The sequence below is a fragment of the Python bivittatus genome, unplaced genomic scaffold (assembly GCF_059951505.1).
Source record: "Python bivittatus isolate LINGU-HERP-01145 unplaced genomic scaffold, Pbiv_v1 ctg000510_np1212, whole genome shotgun sequence".
Lineage (NCBI taxonomy): Eukaryota > Metazoa > Chordata > Lepidosauria > Squamata > Pythonidae > Python > Python bivittatus.
This window is the reverse complement of record NW_028277081.1, coordinates 2,602,803-2,616,615: the sequence shown is the minus strand read 5'-3', so window position 1 is coordinate 2,616,615 and position 13,813 is coordinate 2,602,803. Positions and strand designations below refer to the sequence as shown.

Here is a 13,813-nt window from a genome sequence, read left to right as displayed (position 1 = left end):
TCAATTCCTGTACAGGTACTCCTCGACTTACAACCACAATTGGGATCAGAATCTCTGTTGCTTAGTGATGCCATTAAGTGAGTCGCACCTGATTTTACAACCTTTTTTGCCACAGTCATTAAGCGAATCACCACAATCTTTAAGCCAATCCGGCTTGCCCCATTGACTTTGCTTATCAGAAGCCCCCCTGGGAAGGTTGCAAATGGCAATCATGTGACTGCAACCACCATAAATACATGCTGGTTGGCAAGTGTCCGAATTTTGATCACGTGATCACAGGGATGCTGTGATGGTCTTAAATACGAGGACTGGTTGTAAGCCACTTTTTTTCAGCACCGTTGTAACTTTGAACGGTCGTTAAGCAAATGGTCATAAGTCGAGGACTACCTATAGCTTAAATCAGGGTGCGAAAACCGAGCATGCCTTTTCTCTGAAGTTTTCTTTGCCTTTGCTCCTGTTGGTCAAATGCCATTCCAGGAGGTTGATGCCGGAGAAAGAAAGAGACACACCGAGATGTGTTCAAGAGTGGGTGCCCATTCTCCTCCCACACACATTTCTGAAGCTTCCCACTGACCCCAACTCTTTAGGGCGATTAAGGGCCCCAAACCTTGTGGCAGTGGGTTCTTCCAATCCCCGTCATGCAGCTTCCAGAAAGACATTTCTTCCAGTGCACCGTAAGAGAGAAACGGGTTTTTCTCTCCTGCTTCTTGATGGCATCATAAGAAAGCTAACCCCCAACCCGGTCCCCGGCCCCCCTTTCCTGCCCCATTGGGCTTCAGAGAGAATTCCCCTCCTTTAATCAAGTATTCGTTCCTGACACGCCAAGCATCCATAAACAGTGAGGTTTTTAATAAAGCTCCCCCACCCCAAGAGTGATGCTAAATACCCCTGTCAGAAGTGCTAATGCTTGGCAGATGGACAGCCCTGGGCTCTCCCACCAACGGGCCCTCTTTTGCAATTCGCAAACCTGAGACCGAAGTGCGCCAGCTGCGCCCCCAGGGTGAGACCGCCGGAAGCAGCGCTGCCCGCCCGCGTGAGAGGGAAGAGACCCTCGCAGCCCAGATGCTGCTAATTGCCCTCTCTTGCGCGCTGCTGTTGGTGGAAGCCAGCAGATCCTTGTGGGGGATGAAGTGCTGGCGCTGCCCCCCCCCCCCCGGTTGTGCCCCAGAGACGCCAGTCAAGCCGTTATGGGCTGCGTGCCTCCCCCGGCTGCTGGCTTCCTTCCTGCTCCCCCCCCTTCAGCAGGGTTTTGGTGCTTGGCTTCCTCAAAAATGAAATGGAAGCACTTTCGCAGAGCCCCCCCATTTCCATGGCAACCATGGCCATGTTCTCCCTTCCCCTTGGGAGCCGGACATGTTTCAGGCGGTGCGGGCTGTTGGTCTTCCCTCCCCTCCCCTCCCCTCCCCTCCTTTGTCCCCGGGCACTCTGGGGCTCTACCATGGGGCCTCGCCCTGGGACAGCTTTCCCTGACTGCCATGGGGCTGGGGGCTTAGCCCAAATCCTCCTCCTCCTCCTTCTCCTCTTGGCTGCCCTTCCTCATCGAGCAGTTTCTGCATCGATTCAGTCTCTCTGGAAGGTGTTCAAAAGAAGCCACTTTCTCTGGGTCCCTGGGCAGCCCCTCAACGTGGAAATTCGGGGGGGGGAGCTGAAAGCTCTGTCGCCGGGTCAGTCACATCCCCCATGCCTCCCTCTGGCTCCGGCTCCCTCGAGACCCTGGCAGGTCGAAGGCACCGGTTCCACTGCCCTGTCCATGAGAAATGGCACCTCCATATTTTGCCGTTTGCTCTTGGATGCTGGCAGTGAAGCAATTTGGGGCCCCGTACCGGCCCAGCCCCAGGACGGATGGGGCTTGGTGGCGGCAGAGCTCTGCTGTGGCCAGGTGGGGCCCACCTCTGCAAGCGTGGGGTGGCTCCCAACAGCCGTCGTGACGGAAGCCCTGCCTTGCAGAGGGAGGGACGGACGGATGGACGGGCCCCCAGGAGACCTTGGAGACGGCCCCTCCGGGTGCAGGATGGCTGCGTCAGGAAGGAGAGGCAGCAGGAGGGTGGGCACAGCCGGGTGAATCCAGGGGAGTTTAGTGCCTCCCCGTCCGTTTTGGGGATGAGCCTGTGGGTGACCACAGCTGCAGTCCCCGGGGCCCTCCGTGCGCCCATCCCACCAGGCATTTCTCTAAGAAAGGTTTAACCCCCTCGAGTCGAACAGGGCCCCTGCTGACTCCCTGGAGGGTCTGTTGGCTGCGGTGAAACCCAGCACTGCCCTCGCCCTGGGGTGGTAGAGCCCCCCAAGACGGGCGGCTTTGCCCCCCAGTGAACCGGGCGTTATTGGCTGACCTTGCCCAGCAGAGTCCTCCTTCATGAGCGCCCCCACCGCGCCCCCTCCCGATGCCAGGTGGGCTCCTTTGGGGCTGCTCTGTCAACGGGTGGCGTGCAATGACCTCGGTCTTTCCGTCAGGGCTGGCGCTGTGCCAAAGCCACCTGCAATAGCTCAGATACTGTGAGGAAGGTCGGCCGGGGCGCCCGTTTCGCGTCCTTCCGGGGGGAGGATTGCCTTGAAGCGACCCGGCCAGACCTGTGTGGCATTACCTGCGGAAACCAGGGGGCTGAGGGTGTCTGTCTGAGTGAGTCGGGGCCCGTAACCTCAGCAATCCGACAGGGCTTCGCACGCTTTTTATCCAAGGGGGCTGTTGAGGACGTTCTCACGGGCGGGCCCCCTTCCCAGGATCCCGCAGCTGCCCCCCAGGTCCAGCCCTCTTGCTCAGGGGCTCTTGGCCTTGCATTGCTACTCTTACCTTTTCCTGGGCTTAATTGGAGCTCCCTTCCCTTCCCGCTGCTCAGCTCCGCTGCCCCGTGTCCCCTTCCTCCTCGCGTCCTGCCCGTCCTGGCCCAGGGCTGGACGGCCAGGCCCCTTCGCGCCTCCTCCCTCAGGTCGCGGGCCCCGGCCGTCTGCGCTGCCCTTCTCTGGGCCAAGCGGGGGGCCGGGGCCAGCCACAGGGGCCGACCACGCAGAATGGAACAGCGCGGGGCCCTTTCTGGACCCGCAGCTGCTCCTCGAGGGGTGCAGCCTGAAGCAACCTCTTTCCTTGCAGCCATGAAAGCCGATCGGAAGCGTTTGAAGGGGGAGAAGACCGACCTGGTGAACCAGATGCAGCAGCTCTACAGCACCCTGGAAAGCCGAGAGGAGCAGCTGCGGGACTTCATCCGGAACTACGAGCAGCACCGGAAGGTTGGGGGGCAGGGGCAGGGGCAGGGGCAGGGCTGTCTGGCCCGGGGGATCAGGCAGGCGGGGGACCCCGCGGGCAGGACATTCGGGTGGCTGCCGTGTTGCTTGGCGCTCCTCTCGCTTGCGGCAGGCATTGGGCTGCCCAACCCAAGCGGGGCGACTCTGCACAGCATAAAAATGCAAACAGTAAACCAACCCCCCCCGCCCAGCCATACAACATTAAACATATACAGAATATGAATATAAAATGAGTTAAGGGCTGGCGTTTGCTGAACAGATGCGGTTGGCTTCCTGCTGGTATCCAAACTTGCAGGAAAGTTCCCAGAGATTCTGGCCAGTCAGGTTATTAAGGAAAAAAAAGACACGTGCAATTAAGGAAATCCCCGATAGATCTCTGAATCGATGGCCGCCTCGTGCCAGAAGCCCCTTTTGCACCCGTGAGTCCGTCTTTTGCCCGCGAAGGGGCTCCGGGGGAGTGAACGGCTGGCCTTCAGATTCCACGGGGTTCTTGGGCTGGACGCTGAATGTGCTGTGTTGTTCTGAAGCTTGCAGGTTCTTGCTGTAATTTTATGGCATTTCGCTGGGGCGCCTTTGGGCCTTCCAGCTTCTATCCCTAGGATGCCGGATGGGATAAAAATACAGCACGTGGTTTCGGTGTTATGTCTGATTCCAGCTCTTTGTGGGGGGGGAGACCCCGTATTGATGATGTGCGTCAGAGGGGTGCGCCCCGAGATTCATAACTTTTCCTTGGCCTCCGCAGGAGAGTGAAGATGCGGTCAAGGCCCTCGCGAAAGAAAAGGACCTGCTGGAACGAGAGAAATGGGAGCTGCGGCGGCAGGCCAAGGAGGCCACTGACCACGCCAGCGCCCTTCGCTCGCAGCTGGACCTCAAAGACAACCGAATGAAGGAACTGGAAGCCGAGCTAGCTATGGTGAGGCCTGGGGGCTCTCGGGGTCCCCCGGCCCTTCTTCCTCCAGAATTTCTGTGGAAATGACCCGAGTGGCCATCTGGTCCAGACCCCCTTCCTAACAGCAGGAAGCCCCCTTTTTTCCCGCAGGGATTCTTTGGAAGGGCTCTGTGGGGTCATTTAGTTCGGCCCCCTTAGAAGCAGGAAATCCTACCGGGCATCAAAGACTCCGATTCCGCTTCGTTTCGATGAGTCTGGGGGAGTCTGGGGGCATGGGGGCTGACCAGTTCAGGAGAAAGAAGGCATTGTGTTTGCGTTCAGCGCCAAACAGATGAAAACGATTGGGAAAGAGGAGAATATTTTAGGATCAGATCTTCTTTTTTAGTTGGGGTTAAACTCTGGCCATTTCACAGAGATTAAATCAGCATTTATTTCACGGCCAAATGTGCCTCCGCTCCAGATGCTGGGACTCAAAAACCCATCCAGCCCCAGAGTTGGAATCTGTCCAACATCTGGAGGAGCCGTTTGAAGGAACTGCGAAGTCCGAGCGAGTGTGGTTGGCCACGCGGCATATTACGGGGTGGTGAAACCCGCCAGGCAAAGCCGGGCATCCCTGGCTGTGCCAGGAGAGACTTAGCACTCACCTCTCCCGTGTGCTTCCATTCCTCCTGCCAAGGCGAAGCAGTCCTTAGCCACCCTGACCAAGGACGTCCCCAAGCGGCATTCGCTGGCCATGCCAGGTGAGACGGTGCTCAACGGAAACCAGGAATGGGTGATGCAGGCCGACCTCCCGCTCACGGCCGCCATCCGGCAGAGCCAGCAGACGCTGTACCACGCCCACCCCCAGCACACGGTGGACCGGCAAGGTGAGAGCAGCCCCCTTCTCCCCTTGCCCTCCTTCCCTCGCGGCCAGGCGAGACAATCCTAAAAGCCCCCCAGACGGAAAAGCTGTCCCGGGTCTCAGCCAAGCTAAAACGAGCCTCCTGTTTTTCTGAGAAGGGATGGGAAATTAGTGTTCCTGGCAGGTCAACGCTGCGGCTCTTCTCCTGCCCCCTCCTTGTACATTACGTTGGATGGAGCAGTGTTTCTCAACCTCGGCAACTTTAAGATGCGTGGACTTCAACTCCCAGAATTCCCCAGCCAGCAAGGGAATTCTGGGAGTTGAAGTCCACGCATCTCAAAGTTGCTGAGGTTGAGAAACGCTGTGCTAGACTGAGAAGGAGGTAAAGCGAGTCTCCCATTTAATCTTTTTGCCCAGAGGAAGGGTGTCTGCAGCCAGAAATTACCTACAAATAGGGGTCGTTGCATTTTTAAAAAAGAACTTACAGGGGTAGAGTTTGTGCCCAGAAAATTGGTGTTCCCAGTTCTAGGAAGGAAGGAAGGTCTGCTGGAGCATCAGCCCCCCCCCCAACCCTCTGCGCTGTCAGTGAGAAAGGGCAGGCTTATTTGTTTTTTTCATTTTGTCTATTGAAAAGAAAGATTTTCAGAAAAGATAATCTCAGAAAGCAGAGAGAGAATTACTGAGGTTATACAATTAATGCTCAGTATAATATTACTAAAGGATAAGCCATGCCAAGGAAAGTAGGATATGAAAAAGAAGAATACATTTTTAAGCTTAGTGCCCAAATCTCCACTACATTTATAAATAGTAAAAAAAAGAAAGAAAAAAAACACCGCTGAAAATAGTACAGATGAGTATTTAATTTCTGATTTGCTCCTGGCTTGTTCTAAATTACAATACTCATTGACATAAACTTTAGAAACCATATTCTAAATGTTTGTATTTGCCTTGCCGGATAATATATACAGGTAGCCCTTGTTTAGCGACCATAATTGGGACTGGCAACTCGGTCATTAAGCAAAGCGGTCACTAAGTGAAACCATGCCTGTGCTTATATTCTGACTTCAGCTTTCCTTTACAGACCTGCGAAGGTCGTAACGCGGGGATTGGTCTCAAAGTTACTTTTTCATCGCCCTTGTAACTGTGAATGTTTGCTAAATGAGGCAGTTGCTAAATGAGGACTACCTGTAACATATATGGAAGTCATTCTTGCTTAAATTTAGTTAAACTTCCGTTATGTATATATACGATTAGTTTTGCCATTGCTGCATCTTCTCCAAGTTTAAGATATTTACACATCCCTGTGAATTCTGTGAATTCTGGACTCAGAGCAGGGGGTCCCCGGCCCGTGGGCGTCCTCTCACCACCCCGCTCCTCCCTTGCGTTTCAGCGGTCCGGGTCAGCCCGTGCCACTCGCGACAGCCCTCCATCATCTCCGATGCTTCGGCAGCCGAGGGGGATCGGTCGTCCACGCCGAGCGACATCAACTCGCCACGGCACCGAACACATTCCCTCTGCAATGTAAGGCGCTTCTGCAGGTCATTGGCTGTTCCTAACCCTGCTCTTCCGGCCTCACGCGCTTGCCATTGCCGTTGGCGCACCCGCTTTTTAAGACACGGGGTGAAAGGGAGGAGCTCAGAGCTGCCACGAAACATGCAAAGCAGGAGAAGGTCGGCATCTGTTCACAGTTGGAGGGCAGGGCAAGGAACTCAGCGGGCAGGGTGCATGGGGCCCTTGTGCCCTTGTGGGCAAGGCTGTGACGGTGTGAACTCTCCCCCCTGCGGCGTTTGTGGTGGGACAGCAGGTTTGGGGTTTTAGTCTGCTTTAGGAAGCCTGCTACGTCTACCCACACGGTCGCGGGTGGGAACGCCTCACCTCCGTCGGTTAGCAGGTTATGCCTGCATAATCCTCCCGGGAAAAGAGCTGGGGAGAAAGAGTGGCTGAAAACGCTAGCCTCTCTCTGGCAGAACTCACTGGCGAAGCCTGGCAGCACAGGACATGCCTTCAGACCCGGGCTGGTTGTGACGCCCCCTGCTCCCTGGCACATCAGTGGGGACGGGCTACCCGTGTCACGAAGTGTGCCCCTTCTCTCCTGGTGCACGCACTCAGGGGTCTCCTGGGAACGTGGTGGGATTCTGATTTCACAAGAGAGTGATTTCCAGCCCGCTTAGTGGGGTCGCTGCTGCGAGAACGACCTGCGGGCAGATTTCACTGCGTTCCTGGCCAAGCTGTGTGTCGTGGAAAGGTGAAGCCCAACTCTGCCGGCCGCCGCAGTCTTCCAAGCAGAAGGACGCTGCAGCCTTCCTTCGGGGTGGCGGTTCCTCCTCGCGTTCAGACCGGTGGGCATTCAGCCACCACGCCTGCCACGGAAGAGAGCAGATTCTTCGTGGCTTCCGTCTCTGGATCCCATTAATTGAAGGAGGAGAGATTATTTCAAGCCCGACGAAACTGGGCGGGATGATGGGGACTGTGGTCCAAAAGCTCCGGGGAGCATCGGGGGCCTTTCCCCCGGTCTGTGCCTCTCATAAAATCCAGCAAAGGGTTGCTGGAGAAGGGGGGATCTCCCTGGGATCCCGAGCGTGCCCTGTGGGCAACGCTCTTCTCTCGCATGCAGCGTCGCCCACGGGGGCCAGGCTCCTTACTGAAATGCACGCTGAGTGTCGCTTTTTTCTGGCAGGGAGACAGCCCTGGACCGGTACAGAAAAACCTGCACAACCCAATTGTCCAGGTAGGTTCTGGGGTCCTCCTTGGGACCGGGAACAACTTTTTTAAAAATGGGGGTTCGGAGCATCGCCGAGGGTGCCGTCCTGCGCCCCTGCGGCGTATGAACCCGGGCTGTGTTTGTGCGGCTGGGGTGGCTCACACAAGGAGGGTGGAGTGACCCGAGGGCCGGTGTGGGAACAGCGCGCCCACCTCGCTCTTCTCGCAGTCTCTAGAGGATCTTGAGGACCAGAAGCGGAAAAAGAAGAAAGAGAAGATGGGGTTCGGCTCCATCTCCCGCGTCTTCGCCCGAGGGAAGCAGCGCAAATCGCTGGACCCCGGCGTCTTCGACGGTACTGCCCCCGACTACTACATAGAGGAAGATGCCGACTGGTGACGGGCAGCCCCCTCCCGCTTCCGGCGTGCGGGCGGGGGTCCGGGCGAGCGAGCAGCGGCTGCACCTGCAGACCCTGAGCCCCTGGCTGCTCCCGCCCGGCCGCTCCTGTGATCGCTGTACATAGTCCCCCCACTCCCGTGTACGAACCCCTTAATCGTCGTCTGTGGAGCGATGCTGCCCATGTTGTGTAGCCTTCCCTGGTCCTGGAAGTGTTTTGTTTAGTTCGTTCTTCCTCCCCTTCCTCCTCCTCCTCCTCCCCCCCCCCGCCGGTTTTTGTTTTGGTCTTCTACTCTCATCCCTGGCTTTGCCCCCTTTTCTTTTTACAAAACTTGAAAAACTTGAAGGACTGCTGTGCATTTGTAAATAACCACCACCCACCACGTTGTGCACTCTGTGCTTGTAAATGTCTCTTGCCCCCACCCCAAAAGCCTGTCCTCGGCTCCCAGGGGCAGCCTGGGTCTCGTGGGGTGGGTTGGCCGGGAGGGCTGCGGAAGGGGCAGCCGTGGGCCCTGCCCTCGACTGGCTCCTCGGGGGAGGGGAGGGGAGGGGAGGGGAGGGGGCGTCCCTGGCGTCCCGCCCAAACCCCCAGCAAGCTCCAGTTTCGAAAAGACACGCTTTGCCAAGCAAGCCACGCCTCTGCCCTCCGGCTTCCTTGGCACCTGGAGAAAAGCCGCCTCTTGGCTCCCCCGTGGCCCCGGGTCACAGACGCAGCCTGGCCCTTCCTCCGTCGGTCCATTTGGAGGCAACGCCTCTCCCGCCCCCCCCCCCCCCGGTGCCACCTCGGCGGTCCCCAACATGGAAGAGCTGGCCAACCGTGGTTTGCACGCTCTGTCTAGAGAAAAGCCTCACGGCGAGGTCTGTGTCCTTCTCATTTCTTCCTTTTCCCTGCCCATCCCGGTGAACTCTGAGCTGTGGCCGCGGGGCCTGCCGATCCCGGTGGCCCCCGCCTCCTTGGGGTCTTTGTTTCGTGATTTCGCCAAAGCCCCTCGGAGCGTGTGCCCAGTTTCCGCCCCCTTGCTTTTATTTTGCATCGTTTTGACATCGTTTTCCCCTCGCGTATTTCAGGCTGAACCCTGTTGGGGACAAAACGGCTTGAACTCCATGGGGCTTTCTTTCGAGTCAGAGGGCAGAGTTACCCGGCCCTTGGCTGGCCCCTTCTGGGCTCCCTGCATGGCGTGAGCCCAGCCCCTCTGCCAATTTGGGCACAGTGTATTGCGCACACCCGGAAAGCAGGTTAATTCAGCAGCCAGGTGGAGCTTCGGGTGCGAATGCAGAAGCGCTGCAAGGAGATCAGGATATTCCCGTTTTTGGTCTGGCTGTTTTGAAGGCTTCCAGATCATCTCAGTGCCAAATTCCTAGCTGGAGGGTGGTGAAAAGCGTGGTCCAAGGCTGCTCCTTCATCTGATACGCTGCTGCTGCTGCGTGATCTTTCTAACCCGCTTCTTCCGTTGGTGGCAAACCACGGGCTTTTTCTCAGAGGTGAGAGAAACGCCTGCGCGTGGAGTGAGGTGCTTCTGCGCCCGTTCAGAGGCGAGGCGACACACATCCTGCAGCTTCCCCCCCAGAAAATCCCAGCGAAACCTCTGTGGCTTTTTTGGATTGAGAAGGTGCAAAACCCCACACGTGGATGGGAAACTGAAGGCCAACAGACTCATACGCACATGCACCCCCCCCACACACACCAGCATCTTCGCCACACTTCAATCAGCTCCACGCATATGCGCACCCGGCCTGCTGGACCCCTTCAGGGTATGCAGAGCGCAGAACAGGCGTAAGGAGGAGGAAGCCCGAGAAATTAAAGACATTAAGAAAAGATGGAGCTAGTTTAAAGTCCCCGAGGACTTGGCAGAGAAACAGGCTTTCCTTGCAGAGCTAAGCGCATAAAGAATGTGAAATTGGAGGAGCCTTTTCAGCCAGAAAAGGCCCTCTCAGGAGGGCTTGGAAAAGGGAGTCACCAAAGTTGTTCAAGGACACAGAGCTCCCCCAGGGCTGTGGACCAGTCTCTGAGCCCAGGAAAAGCCCTTGGAGAGGGCCTGGCCTCCATCGGGAGACCAACCGCGTGGTTGGCTCTCCTTTTCCCCCCTCTTCCCAATCTTCCTTTCTCTGTGGTTTGTTTTTAACACATACTCATCTGAAATAATTCCTTAATCCTTTTTTCTCTCTCTCTTCATTTTCCTCTCTTCCCCATTGTTTAGTTTTAATTTATTTGCACAATACAGAGGATGTATTCTAACTAAATTATTACATAAATATTGGAATTTATATTTTTCCACATCGGGTGGGGGATTTTGTGAGCGGGTGGGGGTTCTTGTTTGGGTTTGGGTTTTTTGCTTTGAAGTCCGGGTGATGGCTCCGCAGAGCGAAACGTAGGGTGGGTTCTGTGCCGAGAGAACAAATACTCTTTGATCATTTTCCCTCCCCCCCCACCCCGTCTCCCTCTCCCCCCCCCGACCCTGTGGAGACGGTGCCTTCAGATTCGCTAGGCACCCACACTTCCAGACACGCGGGTCTCATGCAGAGAGCCGCTTCCTGTCGATCCAGGTCAGATCCCGCCACCGGGAACGCCACCGCAGCATATTGCCAAGAAAACTCCAAGCGCCAACCCTGGCAGGGAAGTTGGGCACTGGCCTGGGTAAAGTTGGGAGCTACAGGATGCTCTGACCCTGGTTATCCTCTGCCCCAGCACGAGGCCAACCCAGCCGTTGACTGGAAGTCCCCAGAAATGCTTCCTTGGCCATTGCCCAGACCAACCAGGTGCGGCAGAACTGTGGGCCAGTTCGGCCCACTTTTTAAAGGCCCGGGGGTAAGCCAGTGTGGCAACCCTGCACTCACGGGTTTTTTACTGTCTATTGCACACTCAGCTTCACAGCAAGCCTGCACCATCGGCAGGGAAAAACAGGCCAGATTACGTGGCATCCTGTTTGTTTTTTAAAAAAATGATGGGCAGTTTCTCCATCTCCTTCACAAGCCTTAATGAAGATCCAGGGGCTCGTATCTGCCCTCCTCCTCCCCTAAAAGAGATCGAGAGGCTCTTGGCCAGAACTAGCTGCAACCAGCATCAGCACCGGTTCCTCTTCTAGGAACCGTGGTTCTTCCCTTCTCGGACACTGCTAGAGCCGTGGGTGTGTGAAGGTGCAGAGGTCCAAACCCAGTCAGATCCACATGTAAGGGGCCCAGCCGCCCAAAGCGAAGACCTTTTGCTCTCAGGGGGCGAGATGGGGCCCATCCTTCCAGTGTTGACCGAATTGGCAGCTGATTGACACCGGGGTGAGGGGACGAGTCTTCTGCGACACCGGAGGGCCACCTCTGAGCTTGGGTGCTCCTGGAGGCTCCTGCTACGTGTGGCAAGCACTTCTCCGCCCTCGGCGTGTTTTGCTCTTCCTGCAAGACTTGTTGGTGTGCGGTGCGCGTGCCCGGGCAGCCTCAGAAGGCTCTCTGAAAGCCTTTGTGTTTCTGGGATCTCCAGAATAAAGCAGAGGTTCAGTAACCACCACGGGACCCCCCCTCCTCACTTCAAGCCCCTGGAGCTCCGTTGCAGAGCCTGACAAGACACTGGAAAGAAGGACGCTTGTCCTGGAAGGCAGAGCCTCGGCATCTCAGGGATACCCAGTTTCCCCCAGGGATGCACAGAGCAGGACGCCGGAGCCCTGGGAATGTGCTGGTGGCAGAAGCGGGCCTGGGTGGGCTTGAGCATCTCCCTTCAGGCCGCTGGAATCTGCACCGTCCAGAGGGAAGCCCTTTGCTTGAAACGCGCTCAAGGAAAGCTCCGAAACGATCCCTTGGGGAAGCGTAGCTTGGCCCGTCAAGGGGATGCAGGAAATGAAGTTCTCATGGGGGGTAACAACTTGTGAGATGCATACCTGTTCCTTAAGATGCCCCGATGAACACAAGCGCAGGAGGCGGGCGAGGAGGCGCCTTGAAAGAGAGCTAATGTGGAGGACGCCACTGGAAGGCCTGAAGGACCAGGCTGGAGAAGATCAACCTGTGTGGTCACTAGGAGCTGAAAGCCACTTGATGACACAGCATCAAATGTGGGGGAACTGCAGGAATTTACCCGAGGCAGAATTGAAGTTTTGGACCTCTCTGGTGCTTCCACGCCTCCGTGCACACAAATTCAGGCCCTGCAAGACCCTCCACTTAAAGCAAAGTTTCCAGTCGGGAAAGAGCCCTAAAAATGTGGACCCGCATCTGGTGGAACGTGAGAAGTGAGCTCTGGGGGCTGAGCTGGGCAATTTGCCGGAAGGGCTCCTGTCTCCTTGGCTGAGCTGAGGAGGAGTCCACAACACGTGAGGGATGCAAAGGCCTTCTGAGCTGGTCCTTCTCATGCCTCACAGACTTCCTTAAGGGTCAGCGTGCGCATTAATTCCTGCCCGTCTCCTGGCGGCAGCGGGCACTAGCGGTGCCTTCTCAGAAACGCCTTGCCCGGGTGGCTCTTCGTTCTGACGGATTGTCCTGGGAGCTGGGCAGCTGGGTCAGCGCCCTGATCTCCCTGGATTTTTGGAGCTGTTTAGTTCTGCAGATTTCCCCCCCAGAAGTCTGCTTAGGAAGCAGCCCCTCGCCCTGTGAAAGGGAATTCTCTTGCACTCCACAGATGGGCTCTTTGACTTCGCTTTTTTAACCGGGCCTGCTGTGAGGGAAGCCAGCCAACAGGGACAAGTTCAAGACTCCCCGGGTTTTCCTTTGGGCGTGCTCGGCCCCCGCGTTCCCCCCTTTTCTGCCCAGTGCTTCGGCTGTGTTTGGAGGGCAGACTTCCTCGGCTGTGCTTCTCTGCCCCTTGCAAGGCAGCTCCTCCGCGGTTCCGTTCGCAGAGTTGGTAGCAATCCGGACAGCCCGTTTGGAAAAGGAAGGGGGACCCAGGTGGCCTTACAAAGCAGATGGTCACCCTCCTGGCCTGGAGGAAGCGAGAGGAAGGCTTGGCTGCAGGTAGGTTGCAACGCCCAGTATGGCCAGGTTGTCTTTAAGCGTTCCCCGGAGAGTCCAGCCTGAGGTGGTGGGCGGGGATTTAACCCTCCCTAATTTTCCCTGCTCTGGGGAGTCCCTTCCAGGCAGCACTTTCGTCAGAGGGTTGGGCCCCTTCCTTCCTTCCCTCCCCCTCCCCTCCCCTCCCCTCCCCTCCCTTTGATTGGAAATAAAATTTGAAGCACCTAAAACTCCAGGAATGCATTTCTAAGTCATTCTCCTTTCTCATTTCAGTTTTCCTCTTTCTTTCTTTCTTTCTTTCTTTCTTTCTTTCTTTCTTTCTTTCTTTCTTTCTTTCTTTCTTTCTTTCTTTCTTTTGGTAAACTAGGAAATAATTATTTTAAAATAAAAGAAACAAAACTAAGGTGATTTATTTAAAAGAACTACCATTTTAAAACAAATAGCTTACAAATTATGGGTAATATTAGATTTAACTTTGTCTCCTCCCCCCCACCCCTTACTTGTGTGTCAGGGGAGGAACAATTCCTTCAAGGCATGGATGCAAATATGAAAATATTAAAAAAAAAGATACCCAACTAAATAAAGCTTATTTTAAAGTATGCTTTGCTATATGTTTGAGTGACCATGGTTTGCTCAAATTTTCGAGCCAAGAATGATTCATCAGCGAAGAGGATGAAGGAAACTGTCTTTAGTATTTTGAGGGTGCCAAGGAGGTGGGGGGTCCTGAGGGCCTGGCCATCCCGTGGATGCCATTGCTCGCTCTTTGGGTAGGAACGTGGCATTATCTGCAAAAGGGCCTTTGGGGAGATTTGGGGGACCATCACCCAGG

At 56.0% G+C, this 13,813-nt stretch overlaps 1 protein-coding gene across 4 annotated transcripts in view; it reads left to right on the top strand.

Moving 5' to 3' along the window:
• Window positions 1-13,588, top strand: part of KAZN (kazrin, periplakin interacting protein) — an 80,891-nt gene extending 67,303 nt beyond the window's left edge. For all 4 annotated transcript variants that reach the window (XM_088147660.1, XM_088147658.1, XM_088147659.1 and 1 more), the window contains 6 exons: window positions 3,086-3,222; window positions 3,980-4,150; window positions 4,803-4,992; window positions 6,358-6,488; window positions 7,645-7,695; window positions 7,897-13,588. In XM_088147660.1, coding sequence (XP_088003786.1) covers window positions 3,086-3,222; window positions 3,980-4,150; window positions 4,803-4,992; window positions 6,358-6,488; window positions 7,645-7,695; window positions 7,897-8,064 — 848 coding nt within the window. In that variant the 3' untranslated portion in view covers window positions 8,065-13,588. The remainder of the gene's footprint in view (window positions 1-3,085; window positions 3,223-3,979; window positions 4,151-4,802; window positions 4,993-6,357; window positions 6,489-7,644; window positions 7,696-7,896) is intronic.
• The last annotated feature ends 225 nt before the right edge of the window (window positions 13,589-13,813 follow it).